This window comes from Pempheris klunzingeri, chromosome 4 (genome assembly GCF_042242105.1).
Source record: "Pempheris klunzingeri isolate RE-2024b chromosome 4, fPemKlu1.hap1, whole genome shotgun sequence".
NCBI lineage: Eukaryota > Metazoa > Chordata > Actinopteri > Acropomatiformes > Pempheridae > Pempheris > Pempheris klunzingeri.
Genome location: NC_092015.1, coordinates 27,002,618 through 27,022,142, shown reverse-complemented (window position 1 = coordinate 27,022,142; position 19,525 = coordinate 27,002,618). Strand labels below are relative to the sequence as shown.

General features: G+C 41.6%; 1 protein-coding gene across 1 annotated transcript in view; it reads left to right on the top strand.

Annotated features, from left to right (window-relative positions):
* The window catches only part of LOC139199577 (calsyntenin-2-like), a 145,806-nt gene that overhangs the window by 36,686 nt on the left and 89,595 nt on the right, over positions 1-19,525 (top strand). Inside the window, exon 4 of the mRNA XM_070828626.1 lies at positions 18,907-19,102. Within this exon, the coding sequence (XP_070684727.1) occupies positions 18,907-19,102 (196 nt within the window). The remainder of the gene's footprint in view (positions 1-18,906; positions 19,103-19,525) is intronic.

Genomic DNA, 19,525 nt, shown 5'->3' with positions numbered 1-19,525 from the left:
GGGCTCTAATCAGAGGTGCTATTAATTTGCGGTTTCTGAGGCTGGGAACTCTAATGAAGTTATCCTCTGCTGCAGAGCTAACTCTTGGTGTTCCTTTCCTGGGATGGTCCTCATGAGAGGCAGTTTCATCACAGCATTTGATGATTTTTGTGACTGCACTTGAGGACACAATCAAATTTCTTGACATTTTCCACATTGACTGACCTTCATGTCTTAAAGTAATGATGGACTGTCATTTCTCTTTACTCACTTGAGTGGTTCTTGCCATAATATGGATTAGAGCAGTAGTTGAATTGGGCTATTCACTGTATTGAACTGTGTACCAACCCTACCTCTGAACAATACAAAGATGGTCTCAAACACATTAAGAAGGCAAGAAATTGCACAAATTAGCTCTTGACAAGGTACATGAGTTAACTGAAAACAATTCCAGATGAGTGTGCAAATATAAATATTTCACTAGATAAGTGGAAACCTATCTAGTAGAAGCTTGTAATTCATCCTCTTGGCACCATAGATATTTTGGGTCTCTAGTTCATGCTGCTAGCATCAGTAAAATCGTACCTCCTTTGACTTAAAATGGCACAGAAATCAGGGGTTCTAGCTAGCCTCCTGATAAAAAGTGTGAATAATCTTAGAACAAACAATTGCATGTATAGAAGGTAGAATTGAAGGTTGATACTAATAAGGTGATATTAGATATAGAATTTAATGTTCCAAACATTACTTATATTTTAAATGGTTCAACATTTAGTAGTGTAGCAACATAGTGTACAATACTGTTGTTGTCAGAGGGGAACGGCATCTTAAAAGGCTGAGAGAAAGAGAAGCACCAGTCAATACACAAACAAACAATCCTCAAATTCTACCCACTGGGTATTTGTGTGTCTGTGCATGTGTGCAACTTGTTAACATTGACAAACACATACTTCTTTCCTCCTGTGTATATAACAGAGTGAAAGACGGAGAGACTGGAATGAAAACTCCTCTGAGTAGATATGCTCACATGCAGAGCTGAGCTCAATGAATATGTATGCCTACTTCTTGTCTTACACAGGCACACGCACACACGCACACACGCACACACACACACACACACACACACACAGAAACACACATGCATACATCTGTCACACTCACTCAGAACAGATGTTCAACATGTGAAACTGAAATCCAGCTTCTCCTGACAGGTATGGCTGATATTTCACTGATTTAGCGCTGATACATGTGCACCACAGTGCTACACACCATGTTTAAACATCTCTCTTGGAGAATCATAGTCCGTATTTCTTGTACTTGTGTCTGAGAGTGTGTGCCCTTTTGTGATTTCCCATTCAGTATGAGGAGGGATTATTCTTGTTTGTATGAGTTTGGCCATGTCGTGTGTGTGCCGGGTCGAGGCAGAAGGCCACACGTGCCAAGCCCGGATGTTCTGTGTCACTCCTCGCCGACATGCTGACATTTACTGCACCGCTGCTGCCTTTGTGCTGCTCTCATCACCGTGACAGCGGACTTACAGATCACCAAAAGTCCCAGAGCAGTATCCATTTGCTCAGCCAGCGCACAGTGAATGGGGGATAAGACGCACTCAGCACGTACACACACATGCACACACAGATTTCCAGAGAAATGCAGCAGAGTGTTGAAGCAGGAGTGAAAACACACACTCACACAAACACCCTACTGGAGTGAGCAAGAGACTCAAAACCCAAATTGGCTGATGTGATAATACCCTCTGAGGAAAATGATTGAAAATTACTGAGAGTGACATTTGTGTAGACTGGCCCACAATTTACATCCCTATGATTATATTTTCTGGTCCAACAGAAAGATGGATTTCAAGCCTGTAAATATGACAGCATGGATGCTGTGAAGATGCATTGACATGCATGAAGCATTTCTCATTATCTTTTTCAATATTGATCAGGCATCAAAAGCGTCCAAAAAGCATGGAGCTTGGACCTCATCCACTGTCTATCCTTGGCTGTAGCGAGGGAAGAATACATTATTAATCTCCTCTTGACATGTGGGCTGTTGTGGTCATAAATAGTTTAGAGAGCCTCATGACTAGCTCTTATGAATCAATGTTCAGACTTGTATTAATAATATTAATTAAGTGTAGCATATTCCCATGGAATTATAGGATGTGTTTTTATGTATTGAAGGCAATTTAACTCTCTGTTTCGGGGGAAATTCTACAACTGTTTAAGTGCTAAACTTCTACAGTATTACAAAGCTTTAACATCACTACATTTATGCATTCCTACACTTTCTGCTCATGTTTTTTTTTCATTTATTTTTGTATTGTTTATGTTTATTCTTGTGCTAGCGACCTGCAAGAGCTACCCATCACAGTTTTCAGTTTTCCTCTGCTGTCTATATCTCAGTTCACAGAGGTGAATGAATTCAAGAGAAAAATATCTTCAGGCACTGAAATAGAAGTACTTTATATTGCTTTTTTCTTATGTTATCACTATGATATTTACTATAGTAAAATATGAGATATTGACACAGTAACAACAATTCCCAGGATTATAAAACAGTCATTTATTTTGAGATAGTTGAGATATTAACGAGTACGTATGGTCTCAGCTAAGCTTTTGAACATTTATATGAGCTTGTATCATTAATACAAATATTTTAATGAAAGAGCAGCATAATACCCCCTTTTAGCTTGAACAAATTCACTTCCTTCACAGGTTGTGTCATAGATTTTTTACAGATTTTACTGACTTTTTTTCTCTGAAAAAAACAAAAAACTTGTAGAAATAAAAACTATAAAAAGGGGCATGGAAATAGTGTAATAGAGTGACTGTAATTTACTTGATCAAAAAAGTGGATTTAGAGGTAAAATACTCATTATTACTTGTGTTTACGTGTTTACTGTATCTTATGTTCAAATTAATATTTAAAGGTAGACTCTGGAGTTTTTGACCACTAGTAGTACTGTATATAGTGCACTGTTTTTATAAGTGGGTCCTCACTTGTGTACGCACAATGACACACATGCTCGAGCACGGGGGCAATGTGATACACACTCCATCCAGTTTTATGCTATTTTATTAACTGACAGTCTGCAGCAAAATGGGACATGAATGAAAAACAAAATGCAACAATGCACCAAGAAAAGCAACGAAGAGGAAGACTGCTAGCAAATGCAAAAATGGATGTAAACAATGGAGGATTTAATTTTTTTTTAACTTGAAAATATTCTATTTGTAAGAAGAAGGCTCCAAACAACACATTTTAATGAGAAACAACTGAATACAAACATACTGTATATTTTGTTTGTTTACAAGAAACCTCCACAGGGCACCATTAAATCAACTGTGAACTCGATAACCAATATAATTTATGAATATGCTTTTTGATTATGCCATGTAATAGTTTTAAGGTGCACATAATAGTGATTATGACCTCAAATGGCCAATTAGCACTTGACTTTATCTCAATGAATGATGCTTTATTTGACATTTTCTCTGTCTATATTACACAGGCACAAGCCCTGTGGTTCAGCTGTATCTAGAACAGCCGACAGCATCTATTCTGCAGTTAATGTGGCGTACTGAGAAGCTGCAGTAAAGATAATGTAAGGATTGTAAAAGTGGTGAAGCTAATTAGCTCGCTGGCAGAGGTGCACCAGGTGAGTGGTTGAGATGGAGGACGGACAGGCAGAATTATGGAGGAAATTCTGAAATGGAGAGGAGAGTAACAAGCTGTGGGCGGGATGAAAAGACTCTGAAGGTTGAGTGGGTCATGTAACCCACTGCCAAGTATCAGAAGAGTGGAGTAAAAGGAAAGCCTACGTGCATCTTGTCCACAAATATTGATTTGTCTCTGATACAGAATGACACTATCAAGGAGAAAGATTGAGCCTTTCTGTGGCATTTTAATAACATCCTTATTGTGCTCCATCACACTTTGTAGTAGAGCCCATTGATCTGATATGGTCTGCCCTGCTTTAAAATGTTGTTAGTGGTTAATGGAAACATTACACCATACATTTGCTTGCTCTTAGTTAGCCTGGGTTTGTTACCCTCCAGTATGATGTAAGGATACTAGGCTGAGTTTAAGCATACAATACGCTGCATATAAGTGAAAAGACACTGAAAAAGCACATGAAGCTCACTTTATTGTTATTTATACACTGTTGCCCATAAAGTTGGAGTAAAATGTTTTTTACCTCTTCTCATGAAATGATTTATTCTTGATAAATAAAGTGTATATCTTCTCAACTTTACTGATCAAACTCTTCCAAACATATCACAGTGAAACTTAAACCACAATGAACCTTTGCAAACTGTGTATTCAGGCTTTAACTAAATTGGGGGTATTGAACAATTATTCCAACTTTATGGGCAACAGTTTATTATATAGCATCAATCTACAGAAGCACAAAAACCCCACATGTGGCCTCGTTTTGCTTTGTTGATCATAGGTGGTTGCTGGAACGCTTCATAAAAATGACCTAATTTCATTTGGTCCACCAGCCTCTCTATCAGGACCTGTGTAATCTGAGCAACATATAAAGAGGTAATACCTAGCTGATTTGAGATAATGTTGCATTATGGGAAGCAAACTAGTCCCATGAGCCATTCTGTACTGTAAGGACTTAATGGTCCACTAAAGGCTGAAAGCTTGAAAGCTGCCTCTTTAAAGGGATAGTTGGGATTTTTTAAGTGGGGTTGTAAGAGGTACTTATCCATAGTCAGTGTATTACCTACAGTAGGTGACAGTCAGCACAGTATCAGTTTGGGAAAGCAGTCAGGAGTCACGGCACAACAGAAAAATGGATGTTAGACACAAAAAATAATATCAGTTTAATTGTAAGGTATATTTACAATATTTCCCCACTTAACGCTGCATCAGACAGTCCTTTCTGACGGAGAACTGAATTTTAACAGTTTTAACCATCCATGCTCTCTTTCAAAACACTAGGGCTGACAGTTAGTTAGTTAGCTTGTGTTGTGCTTTTCAGTTGTGTTAGGTTTATGTTGACTGCCACCTACTTCAGGTGATACACTGATGGATAAGTGTCTCATACAACCTCACTGCAAGAAATCCGAACCATCCCTTTAATAGGTGATTATTGCATGAAAGAACTAAATGGCAAAAACAGCAGAGAGGTGTGATCATAATCATCAGTCATAATCATAATTTCATTATTTAATTGTACCTTGTATGGCAAAACAATGTCAGTTTTCCAAAGAAAATTCCATAAACTGCATTTACGAAGGAGTGACTGACATATAAACTCTGTTTGATTGGGTAAATATCTACATAGATATGAGCAGCCAGACAAAATCTGCTTACCAAACAAATTCCAAAGCCCAAACCCACTTGGTTTATTAGTAATTCTGTCAGTGCTACATTAGACAACATTATGGCGTGTAGGGACTAACCTCAATATTTAAATTATTCATTTAGACAAATTGAATCTGTGTCCTTGGATCAGATATTTTGCATGCAAGCTAAGCACTTTTCTAGGCTTGAATTTGCTTTGTTCTGGTCTACAATGGTAATCAACCTTCTTGTAAAGTGGAGCAGCAGCACGAGAAGTGACACAGTGGAAAATGTGATCTCTGATCTATCTAGAGAAAGCCTTTTAATCACAAATCAGTTAAAAGCTGTAAGGGAAAAGGCCCTCTTTGTGTTGCCAGGTTTAATCACTTTTCACTCACAGTGGCTGTGCTTTGAATAGCAGGAGAGTGCAGTCTGGCTTCCGCGTCCCACAGGCCTTCGCTGAATGATCCAGCTAGGTTTCACTGCCAGGGATCAGAGGAGAGGACGCGTGTAGGAAAGACAGTGATAGATGAATAATTTGGGAGTGAAGTGGAAATGACAGTGAGAGCCCAGCAAGCTTTGACGTCAAAGTGAGCAGGATGTGTTCAATGGCAGCCTTAACTAGTTTTGATTCTATGGTACATCAAAACAGACTTGTTTTCACTAAATGATGCAGTTTGTGGTGTTATGGCAGGCTATCCTATATACATCTTATCAAGATCGAAATGTTCGGTTTTATCATTGACCAGGAAGTCAGCATGTGGATGTGTCCTTGGTCAAGACACTGATCCTCAATTTTCTCCTGATTCATAGTTTCAGTGTGTCAATGTGATTCCTCCTGTATGAATGATGTGTGAATGTGTGAATGAGGATGTGATGTAAAAGCACTTTGAGTAGTGAAAATGACTAGAAAAGTGCTGTACACAGACCGTGTACCATTTGTACCATTTACAGTAGTCCAACCATCTGCAATGAATGTGTCTTTTGTTAACATAGATGATTAAATAAGTGATAGAAATACAACCTCAGAGAAGAAATACGTGGCTGTATTTCTCCAGCAAGGTTAAACAAAAACAGGAGGACAGAATGGTGTGAAGGGCAAATGAAGGAATGGAGAAACGCAGCGCCACGGACAAATGGCATAGATGACAGACACTTAATAAGAGGCTGAATTTGAGAAATGGCAGCTGGCGAACGACAGGAATAAATGAGAGAGTGAATGAGAGGAATAAATGATAGGAGGGATAGAGTTGCTCTACCACCCAGATTGGCCAGCCAATCACGGCATGTTTTCAGGCCATGCAGCTTTTCAGGGGTGGAAGGCAGTGACAACAACACACACCAGAGAATAGAGAGCGTAGGGTGGCACACACAGACACACACACACACACGCACACGCACACGCACGCACACACACACACACACACACACAGACACAGACACAGACACAGACACAGACACAGACACAGACACACACACACACACACACACACACACACACACACACACACACACACACACACACACACACACACACACACACACACACACACACACACACACACACACACACACACTTAGGTGAGGAGACAGGTGTAGGAACAGCAAGAGGCCACATCAGCCTAGCTGTTATCAATGTTTCCAACCTGATCGCTCGCTCCCTCTCTCATCCCTCCCTCTCTCTACACACATACTGACAGACATGCACACACACACACACACACACACACACACAGACAGACAGACACAGACACACAGCTGCAGAAAAACAGGTGTAGACAGCAAGAAATCGAGTCTATGGGGCATTTTTATGATGTGTATTGGTACTCCCATAATCTCCTACCTTTCGTTCTCACTTGCTCCGACACACCCACCCTCCCACACACACACACACACACACACACACACACACACACACACACACACACACACACACACAAACACACACACACACACACACACACACACATGCATACACATTTTTGGCAGAGGCTGCCCTACCTACGCACTCCCAGGTCCCTGGCCCAATTTGAACAGTATCAGTGAGCGATGGTGGCCCACTGGTGCCAGAAGACCTGGGTGGAAAAAGTCGAGTCATTTTTCACAACTTGCCCTGACACAAACTTCTCTCCAATGAGAGTTTCCGAAAACATTTTGCCTCTGAACATTTTTAGTTTGTGTTTGGGGAAACAAAAATGTGTCTGACAGTTACTAAAATGCTTTGGTAAAGCAAAGATTTTATTAGATGAAGCACATTCAGTGTAAAACATTTCTAAAAACATCTTGTTGAATCTAGAAAATATCACTAAAGGATGGATTCTCTTTTATAGAAGATCTTTAAAAGCCCACCCATGATAGTTTACAGACTTTCCAAAGGGGACAGAGTAGCTCCCTCGGATATTACATCTAAAAATAACGCCTGTAGCCAATGTCATTTTACAACAAAAAGCAGTAATTTCAATCATCCAAGTAAAATGAAGAAAAAATTGAGAGATTGAGTGTGGCTGGGAGCTGGAAGTGAACTGACCGCACCAAGTCCTCTAAATTAAATGTCAAAATACATTGTTTGTCTCTACAGTGACACATAAAAAGCATTTTCTGATTGGCAGGATGACAGTGCCTTCCAAGACCGTTCCACTAATTGAGAGTGAGACACCAAGACTAATTCAACAATAGCACACCTGAATCTGTTCCTCTGTACCTGATGAAGAGCTAATTTGGACTCAAACTGTTGTAATAAAATTTGAATTGCAAAGAGGGCATTGAACAATGTTGGAAGCCCTTGTGAGGCAGAATCATGTCTCTACTGGAGCTTCCACCAGAATGTGTCATCCATCTGTCTTGCTGTTTCATCTGGCTGCTATGATTGCAGTAGCTGCAAGTTCTCCCAGGAATAAGTACAGAATAATTTTTGTGAATCCTCTCCAGGGATGTCCCACAGACACAGGAGCACAATCTTCTCTGCAGCTATGCTCAGACATACTGAACATGCCTGGTGTTACTGTATTTGCTTCCTCCTCCCCCTCGCCTCTTTCCTGTTTTCTGTCCTCAATTGTCTCCTCCTTTCTTCCCCCCGAAGGAAAACACTGCCAGTAGCAGTAGTCCGTCCATCCCGCGCGCTCACTGCGCCATCAGCCTAATGCACTCATTACCCCAGACTTCACTATAAAGAATAGGATCCCCCCTCACAGACACTGTGGCTGCATGAGATTTTAAACAGGGTGATGTAACTGATAGCAATTTACATATAAAATACACCAGAGATACGGGGGCTGTGCTGAGGCAGCTTCAACATTTTGATCTTGTTTCCCACTCAAATCCTTTAATAGAGCGTAAACAAGATCAGCATATGTTTTGTGTTTTGGTCAGTGGGGACATGATGCCTCCATAGATCTCTAATGACCCCATGAAAGTATTCAGGGTGCCCATGGGTCATGGAATTCCTAGAAAGTCATGGAATTATTCCAGACAGGAAAACTCAGGGGCTTTAAATGAATTATTTGTGCAAGTCATGGAAAACCAGTGCATCCAATTCAAAAAATTATAAAAATAATAATATTTTTTGTAACGCCAGTAATGTTCTTCTGATTTTAATGGTTCCGATTGGTTATGGTTACATGAAACCTTGGGGACCACAGTCTGAGATTCCTAATCTTCAGTGCGTTTAAATTGTCATTGTATTTATAGGTCGTGGAGATGCAGCGTTTTAGTTCTGGAAAAATCACTGAATTTTATATGTGACTTTTATTGGGAACTCCTGCAAAATCAAATTTAAAAAAAATCAAAACATAACTTAGCATCCATCTTTGCCTCAGATGATTTCAGCCATGAATGCACTAGACAAACCCTTATGCCTTGATATTGGCCCTGGTCCACATTCGGTTGAATCATGAGCAGACTAAAGCGGGCTGAGTGGAGCCATATCCATTGTGTGGTTGGCGCAGAGCCTGTAACACTCAGTGGTGATGATGGTGAACAGCTGGGCCTGGCTGACGGAGCTGTCGGCATGCGATGAGATGATCGATAGCTTAATGGCAGGATTTCAGCCTGTGTTTGGGCATTGTGGCGCTACATAATGTGGAGGGGGGATAATTATTTCATCACAGAGATCTGGAACTGGGACATTTAATTTTCCACTAGGCTCTGTGGAAGGCAGTGGGGAAAGGAAGAAATTTGAGGTAGAGCATTCACATTGGCGATCCTTTTGAAATGAAGGGATGCATTATTATTAATAATAATAACAACAATAATAATAATCATTCATCATTATTAGATGCATTATTATGCATAATAATCATTTCCTGTGAGTTATAAAGCCTGAAAAATTAACACATAATTAACTATAGTTTTTAGGCTATGCTACACGTATCATACTGTACATCACCTCAGGAAACACGACAAGTATTATGAGTTGTAAAGTACACCTCTGCCATTCTACCAGTTTTGTTCCCTTTTGACTGTAGAAATAAGTTATTGTTATTATGTTTTATATAAATCAGTTCAACTTGACCAAATGGTCTTAGTGTGATACATTACAAAAAAATATATATCACACTGAAGAGTTGTTAACGAAAATATTCAAGGCCGAGATTCATTGATGCAGGCTAAAGGTTGAGCTTTGATTTGGCTGAGTTTATTCTCCAGCTGAGGAATACCTGAGAGTGTCTGATTGTAGTAAAGAAGTTGCCACACAGACACTGCTCAAAGAAATTAAGGGAACACTTAAATCACACATTGGATCTCGATGAACCCAATATTTGAGTTCAAAATCTTGACTGTACATTGTGCAATTTGTTGAGAACAAAATTACGCAACAACGGTCAATGGAAACCAAAATCACCAACCGACTGAGGGCTGGATTCAAAACCAAAGTAAAAAACTGAAATCATAGGCTGATCCAACTTGCATGAATTTCATCATGGTAACTCATAATGTGACTCAGTAGTATGTTTGGCCCCCACGTGCCTTTATGCACTCCCGACGGCGGACAGTGTCCTGGGGGATCTCCTCCCAGACCTGGATCAGGGCATCACTGGGCTCCTGGACAGTCTGTGGCGCTACTTGGAGACATCGGATGCACCGACACATAACGTCCCAGAGGTTCTCAATTGGATTCAGGTCTGGGGAAAATGAGGGCCAGTCAGTGGCATCAATGCCTTCGTCATCCAGGAACTGCCTACACACTCTGACCACATGTGGCCGGGCATTGTCCTGCACCAGGAGGAACCAGGGCCAGATGTACCAGCATCAGGTCTGACAAGGGCTCTGAGGATTTCATCCCGGTGCCTAACAGCAGTCAGGGTACCGTTAACTAGCATGTGCCTTCCCCAGACCATCACTGACCCACCGCCAAACCGGTCATGCTGGATGATGATCCTCTTTTTCCTCCTCCCACAAAGGAGCAGATAACGGTCCTGTCCAGCTCTCCTCATGTAACGGCCCCTCTCCTGGTATCTCCACCATGCTCTTAAGACTGTGCTGGGAGACACAGGAAACTCTTGTGGGTTGGCACGTATGGATGCGCCATCCTGAAGGAGCTGGACTACCTGTGCAGCCTGTGTGCAGGTACCGCCTCCTGCTACCAGTAGTGACAAGGACGGAAAAATCACTCAGGAAGGATGAGGAGAGAGTGATTGTCTGTGGTGACCACCTGCTAAACCATTCCCTTTTTGGGGGTTGTCTTGCTGTTGCCTCTGTGACATCCCTGACGTTTAATTGACTTTGTGATGACTACTGTGATGATTAAGTGTTCCCTTAACACTTTTTTGAGCAGCTTATATGTCATTCATCACTCAAATCCCGAAAAGACTTTCACACAAAGCAAACAATTCTTGCATCACTCTAGGCCTCCATAATATCAAAATCAGATTGAAACGTAGGGTTAAAACATGTAGAAACATAAACAATGCACACATTATTTATCAGCGATACTAGAGATATTGTATATGTCTGCTTATATAAAGTATTATTATATATTATTATATTATTATAGTAGTATCATAAAGTATGCCCATTCCTGTGCATATGTCGACAAATTGCTGTGTGTCTAACTACTAACAATAACACAGCTGTTTTAAAAAAAACTTCGAATCAAATCAAATTGTGGATTTGGGGAATCATGACACCCCTATTAGTAAGTACTTGTTTGAACTCAAACTGTCATGGCAGGGTTTGGTTTAGGGGATTTAACTACCACTTAGCCGTATGTCTGCACCAGCTACTAACAGGCCATCTCATACTTAAATGCCTTAGTTGCAAATCAACAAGAGAACGATGCAGGCCTTACCAGAAACTCTGGGGAGCTCCATTAGTTTCTGGTTGAGTTGGCCTGCTCAGGTCTGCTCCTGGTGTCAGCCACTAGCTAATATTAGGTAAGACTCACACTCACATGACAAATGACAGCTTTTCATAATAATGGTAGGGGTGATAATCTATTACAAGAAAAAATATAAAATACATTAAATTTCATATATACATACATAAATACAGGTTCTTTCCAGCCGTGGGATCAGCTACTTCAATATTTAAAATGAGTGATTACAGAGAAAGTCTCCCTCTTGGCTTCTGCTACACAGCAGACTGTGACTGCAGCTGAGTCACAGCTGAAGTTACAGTTTAGCTGTCCCCAACAACAACATTTAGATAACTTAATGAGTATGAAATAGTAATATATTAAATACTTCTCCCCACTGCATTTTTTGTTAGTCTTAAATTTCACAGATGAAGAAAACCAAAAAAGAAAGCTGCCATCTGTGTCTATACCACAGGAATCTATCTAATTTGAGAGTTAGCCAAAATCTTTAAAAGCTCTCTGTATGACATCAAGAACATTAATATAACATTTAAAAAATTGCTAAGTAAAGAAACAATGGAGCAATGGAGACCTGGGTTCTTTTTCTGTTGTAATCAGAGGTTCAGATCAGATGTTAGTGCATGTGAGTCCGCGAATCATTCAGAGAGCGACCCAATAACAGCAATATCGAGCCAAAAAACAAGTCAGAGCTGCTGCCCAGCGACAGACTCAGCTAAGATACTGAGCTAACACAGTAGCACAAAAGCTAAGAGAGGATGTCAGACAGCGGTGGTATGCCAAAAACAAAGAGAACAAACAAGGGACCTGGATAAGGCTTTGGTCTGAGATGATGAGGTGTTGTGCAGTGAAGCTTTAACATGCTTCTCCTAATCCATGCATGACCTTTACCAGATTATATAATGTAGTTAGGGCATTCCTATAGTTGTGATACTGGGCTAAACAAATAAAGTTGACGAGAAGTACTGTAATCTCTGACACAAAACCCAGTCACTTGAGTTAAAATAGAACTTTCCATGCAGTGTAACCAGGTCTTTATAGTCCATTAAACAAAGGGATATGAACTAAATAGTGGAGACAACCAGGATCTCAATCAAATTAACACACACCCTGTATACTATATTGCGTGGTTGCTGTCAGATTTGTTCTGCTTTGTTGACCTTAGATCTTATAAACCCCATCCACGGTCAGAGAGTGTCAGAGAGGCGATGGTCTTTGTTTCAGCGTGTAGCTCAGCTGTGCAGAAAACGTCCTCAGGGGCATTAATGGGGGTCATAAACTCTGATACGGATATTTGAACACATTGAACTCTAACTGGCCTTGCTCAGACAAGGACACATGCTCTCCCCTGAGGTTATTTCCATGAACAGAATTGGAAAATAGAAACTATTGATTTTTCACTGTGTTTAATGTGATTCCCTTCGCTGTGTTTTGTTAATGTTTTATAGTGTTTTTTTGCCCTCTTGGTTTCTTTCTTACCCTTGTCATATACTCAATTTACTTTTGTATGACACAAAGAGGAAAGAATTGTGTCAGTGTGCTTGTATTTTGGGGGCACTTAGGGTGCTATCAGTATCAGTAACAGTATAATTGTCCATACTTTAAATGTAATCCGGCAACAATGTGCAAAATAATGAAGGGAAAAATATCTAATCCAGGCTTAGACTTAGTGTAAATGGCCTAAATCCAGTCATTGTGCACAGTGGACTTTTCAGTGGTGACAGGCAACAACAAAGTGGCCTCGTAGCATTACAAATAACACAGAAATATATTACAGAGAGTTAAAAAGACTCTACAGAGAAGGCTTTAAATATTAAGTAAAGCTGTGACGAAAATAAGAACATAATTCGTAATTCAATCTAAGAATTCTTTGTATTATACTCTGACATTTCCTCACAATAAGCACTTAATGGATGCAGTTAAAAAAGTCTGCCTTGGTGTTCTGAAATGAACAACTTGGAAAGATGTCAATCATTTTGGTATAAATACACAAAGTCTGTTTCCACTGCTGCAAAATGTAATCATTCCTGTTCATAGTTGGGTGAAAAGCTTGAGAGAATTGTTTCTGAGTAGACCATCAAGTAGCCAGCTGATTAAATTGAGGTGTTTGCTGTGTTTACTGTAATGTTTTAGCTTGTGCTGCATTGGATGCCAATTTGTTATTGATAGTTTTACGCTTGCACAGCAGTGCTTTGGCTATGCTCCAAGTCTAGGCTGAAGTAATTGACACATCACCCGCTGGGGTTTGTGATTAACTTTATTGACATATAGGAGGAGGTGGGTGTATAGCATCGTGCACAGTTGGCAGAGCTAACAGGCCTTTCAAGCTGCTGAGACAAAATAGCATTGATGTTTTCAGGACCTGGAGTGCTGCTGTCTAGTGAAATGCCTGGAGAGAGGAGATTTAGCAGCACCAGCATGGTGATTCTGCCTACAAGCTGCTGCCAGTCGAGTTTCTATGCACGAGAGTTACTCTAGTTTCCCTCACTTGATGATGTTGCTCACATGTTACTCACTTTTAGACAAAATGTGAGTGTGGAAACAAATGAAATGATCCCTTTCTTGTTTTAGGCTTACGCGTCTTTAGACTTGTAACACAACACACTGCATTTCCATGTGAAACTGAATATATGGATGGGAGTAATTATGACAGAGGTTAATCAAATCCTTCAAATGTGGGTTTGAGTTATTCAACACTTAGCTAAAAACAGCACAATGTGGACAATACTGTAGAGCAGCGGTTCTCAAGATGATTACTAGTGTGAGCGGGAAAAACAATAAAGCAGAATCACAATTAAGAAAAGTACATTTATGATTTTGGACTTTTCTCTGATCTTTGTTTTTTAACTAAAACGTGATTAGACGGATATTTAACTGACGTTTTATATCTGCACTCATGTCCCTCATAGAAAACATGCAAGAAAACATTTTTTTAGCTTGTTTTAGCAACTGTCAAACTGTCCATAGAAAAGGAAAGAGACAAAAAAGAGCCCATCCAGGGGCACCGAATTGGGGGAAGAACCCATGAATGATCTCATGTATTCAAGATTTATAGTCATTAAGTGTTTTAAGGCCATCATGAGCTGTTTTCAGGGGGCCCATTTCTAGCTGGGCTCCAGAACCCACCTGTTGCTTCCTTGAGAGTTTGATTGACGGGTTCAGCCCTGCGCCCTTCACTGTGACACCACTCTCACGTACACACACAGAGGGTGGGTGTTCACTCTGTTAAAAGACAGTGGGTTGCCATTAAGTCTGTGAGAGGAGCCTATAATGTAATTAAAAGTGAGGAGACGGGAAGGGGGGGGGGGGGTGGCAAACGCAAGACCTAGTAAATCATCTCCCAACTCCTCCTTAACAGTCATACGCACAAACACACTTCCTCCCCCTCTAAACCCCTGTTGAGAAAGTGTGTCTTTAATTAAAAAGCCCCCGTCCGACACACACACACACACACACACACACTGTACACAAACGCCACTCCAGGTTTCTTGCGCTCCAGTCAGAACATGCAGGCTTGATTAGTATTAATCCTTATCTCCAGAATGGACAGCTTCTCAATTGTGTTTTTTCCACGGCTGGCTAATTTCATGAAGAGCATAATTACAGCATTTTCAATTTCAGCCCTCTGCAGAGTTATGAGGCTGACAGTCTATCTCTGCGCTGCAGCTGAGAGCATTGGGGTGTGTGTGTGTGTGTGTGTGTGTGTGTGATTGAGTGTGTATCCATGTATCCCTTAGTGCTTGTAGACATGTGATTGCGTTTTTGTGACTAAAATGAGAGGGAGAATTAGCGGGTTATGCGGGTGACTAATACAAGGGCTAATTTCCTGCCAAATCCAAACTGGAAAGGCAGCTGAAATCATGACAACTGTGTAAACCACATAGTAGAGAGCAACTCTTGTGCAAATGACATTGAATTACTAAAAATGGCAAGTGAAAATATTAAGATAATGTGGGTGGGTGCAATCATTTTGGTGTCAGCCAACTGATGCCTGGTCCAGAATGTGTTCAGTAACTGTGCGATATCCAGTAATCTGATTTACTTGCTGTCTGTGTTGTATGTGTTCCAACAGTAGGAGGATGAAAGGCATGTCAGCTCTGATCAGAACTGCCGAACTGGCACAGTTTGAGTAAATGTGAGTGTGTGTATTCATGTTTGTGCTTTGGTCACTCTCCAGTAGGGAGATCGGAGCTGCCCTAAGGCAGTGGCCATGTTCCCATCCTCCCTGGCTCCTCTTTTCATCTCCCTTCATATCTCTCTCTTCCTCTCAACATTGTGACTGTTTCCCGCCTGATATCTCCACTCTTACTTCTCACTCAAACGTGCAGTAAACAGCTGCCGCGCATATCTATGCACTTATGTGCGAGAGCGCCTTTTCAGCAAAAGCAGCTTGTGTGTTTGTCGGGATGCAGGCAGCTCATCAGTGATGCTCTGTCAGCTTTGATAATAACTTGGGGCCCCGAGGCACTGTGGCCCCCGATACTTTGTCACACTCCTCCAGCTCTGCAAACACAGGCCACCGTTGCCAGTAAAGCATCTCTGCCTTCACTGATAATGAGCTCTGTGTCCTCAAAGATAGTCTAGTGTAGACGGGTGCCAGATTCCCTTGAGGTGTTGAGGTGTCGTGCGCTGCATGACTTCTGACACTGACAGGACAGCAGCTTAGGTCCTGAGCAAACAGTCCCACCACCTAATAGGCTGTCATTAATTTAGACTTGATTAAATGAAAATGTAATGATGCCCAAGGGGGAAATTAGTCATCACAGCAGCAGAGAATAAGGTGGAGGAAAGAATGAAACAAACAGAGGGTGCTTCAAAAGTCAAGTGAGTGATATCATGATAAGTTTTTCTGGAATATGTGTGTGAAGCAAATAGAGATTAAAATGTTTTCAACATCCTGCACAGAGTATTAAACATCATAAAAACAATTCATTGCGCCAGATAACTAAACAGTGATGATAACACAGCAAACTAATAAAGAAATGGCACTACAGCATCCATATCCATTAGTTTGCAGCCATTAGTTTTTAAATGGCCCCCCCTTCAAGAAGACAGAGTTCCTTCTTACCATAAATCTACCTCTTAAAAGCCTAATGTGACGCAGAGACACATATTTAGCTAACAGTTTAGCGCAGTAATTAGCGTTTGTGAGCTCTCTGCCTCTGCCAAGTGCCAGCCGCCCAACATCTGTTCCTCCGCTGCCGCTGGGGCCAGTGCTTCCACCCTCATCCCTCCCCTCTCCATCAGCCATCTTTGCCTCTCCGTGGGTGGCAGAACACTTATCAGGTCTGGAGTGAAGTGATAGGCGGTCGTCTAAAAAGATAAAAAGAGTCAGGTCTGATTCTCCCGAGAGCTGTTTGAGTGTTCATTTGAGTCTCAAAAGAGGGAGGTCCTCCTCCCGCGGTCACCATGACCCCTGTTCCCGCTCCCCCACTGGTGACAATTAAATCACGTCGGACCACCCAGCCTCAGCTGTGGGCATGCACCATCAGCATATCCACAGCATATTCACCCTGATGGGAAGCTTCTGCTCTTGCCTATGTATATTGGATTTATTTCTCGCTCCAGCGGTGATGGATTTTCCATTTGCCTGTTTTGTGCGGCGGTGCACCATTGAGAGAAGCAGCGCATCAAGACTGTTGCATCTTCTGTCACTCCCCGTCGCACACCGTTTGCTCAAAGCCATTTTAGGATTTTTCTCTCCCCGGCAAGCCATGCTTCTCCATATTGTGGGGCCCCATTTAACTCTGATAAGTCATTGTTCAGGCAATACAGAGGGGGAAGTCTTTACAGCGTGCAGACAGTGTCGACACCCCCTTCCCTGTGTGCTCATTTTCTGTTCTCCTTTTCCTTTTTTCCACTCTTTCTTTATCATTTTGCCTATAGCTCAACTGTGGGCAAATTGTCATTTCAGAGCCCCTGCCGCAACAGGAAGGGAGGGTGGGGGGGGGGCGGGTTGAGGTGGAGGGGATTATGACAAAGACAGGATGAAAGGGGAGAGGGAGAGAAAGGGGGAAGTGGTAGAAAATAAAGTTGCTCTTATCAGAACTTGCCAGGAGCAACGTGCACACAAAGCTTTTTGGGAGTCCAATTTAGTCTTCGCTGTTAGTTTAAGTGATATCAGTGCAATTAGCCGTCACAGGTCAGAGTTTGAGCCGAGCACGTTAAGTGATTTCCTGAAAATCCCACTAGTGAAAGCGTGAGGGGATGTCAAGTCTCAAAGAAAGACTAAACTTTCCTCTCCAGCTCTAGCAATCGGCCGCTTCTTTATACAGCATGCTAATAAATGTCTCTCGCCTCTTGGCTCTTTTGTTTTGCTCTTGTCAGCTCCTTACTCTGGATTTAAATGGATTTCGTCCCTCTAAAACTCTCCACAAGGGTGACTTTTAGGACATTTTAGTTTTATTTGAGCCTCATGTAAGTCAATTGTGTTGTGTGTTGTTTTTTGGTGAGCTACAGACAATGTACGTGTTGGGCAGGGGGGGGGGGGTCAAACTGCAGGAATGTCCTTGGTGTGTTTTTTACAAAAGCAATGACACAGAAGGTACATCGCTGGGAACTATTTCTAACCTGCAACATTACATACTAAACTAAACATACTAAAGGTAGGAATAGAAATTAGACTGCACAGAGGGAGAACTAAGTGAAAGACTATTCATGTCATCCTGTAGTGAGCACAAACCTCTCAACAGACTCTGGTCTGCAGCTTCCCATATCACAGAGGTGACAGATCTTTGCAACTTTTCAAGTCCACTTCTGCTAAAAAGATACATGGCGTCAGGCGCACGTATTCACAGTAGGCCTGAATGAAAGACTGAACACATAGATTAAATTGACTTAGGGAGGAGGGCAATAAAGGCACCCACACTTCATTCTCCCTGTTCAATTGTTGCTGCTGTAACATGAACATTTCCCCCTATGGGGGATCAAATAAAGAAAAAGTCTAAAGTCTAAAGTCACATTACTTTGTCCCACTTTGAAACAGTATTCTGCACATCTGACACTGTGGACCTGTTTAAAAAGATTATGACTATCACTGAGGAGGGCATCAGCCAAAAGGTCTGTGCGTGTTGCTCATCTGCACAACAAAAGAATAAAGATAAAGCAAATGTGAACTTCAAAACATTTTTACTGTGAATGCAAACCAGTTTTCCTACAGTTGGAACTGCGGAGTTTGTTGATTTAAGGGTGATTCTTCACTATATTTCTTTAAGACGTTAGCCATGAGCAAAACTCGCACCTGTATTCACCTGATTAACACTGACCCCATCCCTCCTCCTCTTTTTCTCTCCTCCCCTCTTCCTTGTCTCTAGGGGAGATATGTGCGTTCAACATCCACGGGCTGGAGGCTCCATTCGAGGCAGTAGTGCTGAATGGTACGTCAGGTGAGGGCCAGCTGAGGGCCCGCGGCCTGGTGGACTGCGAGCTGCAGAAGGAATACACCTTCATCATACAAGCCCACGACTGTGGCTCTGGTCCCGGGGGCATGGAGGGCAAAAAGTCCCACAAGTGAGTAAGACGATAGGGGCTTTTGAGGTCTGATGTACTTGAGTACACAAGCGCATGCACAGTAGACGGGAATATAAACACAATCCACACGGCAACTTCTATGCAAAGAGTGGGAATCCTTTAAAAAGATTTGACTTTATGCTTTAGAATGAGAGTGAACCTCATTGTGTTCTGTGTGAATGTGATCTATCAAACAATCAATCAATCAATCTTCACTTTTATGGCGCCAATTCATCACAGTCTATTCTCAAGAGGCTTTCCATGAAGAGCAGGTCTTGACAAAAAAGAGATGCAATGATTCAAATGAAGGATTCAAGAATCCCCACATGAGCAAGCACCAGGTATGGCATGCCTCAGGTCACTGAGGAGGAAAGGACGCAAGTGGCAAGGGAACAGGCGATTAAATGCAATTTCATAGATAGA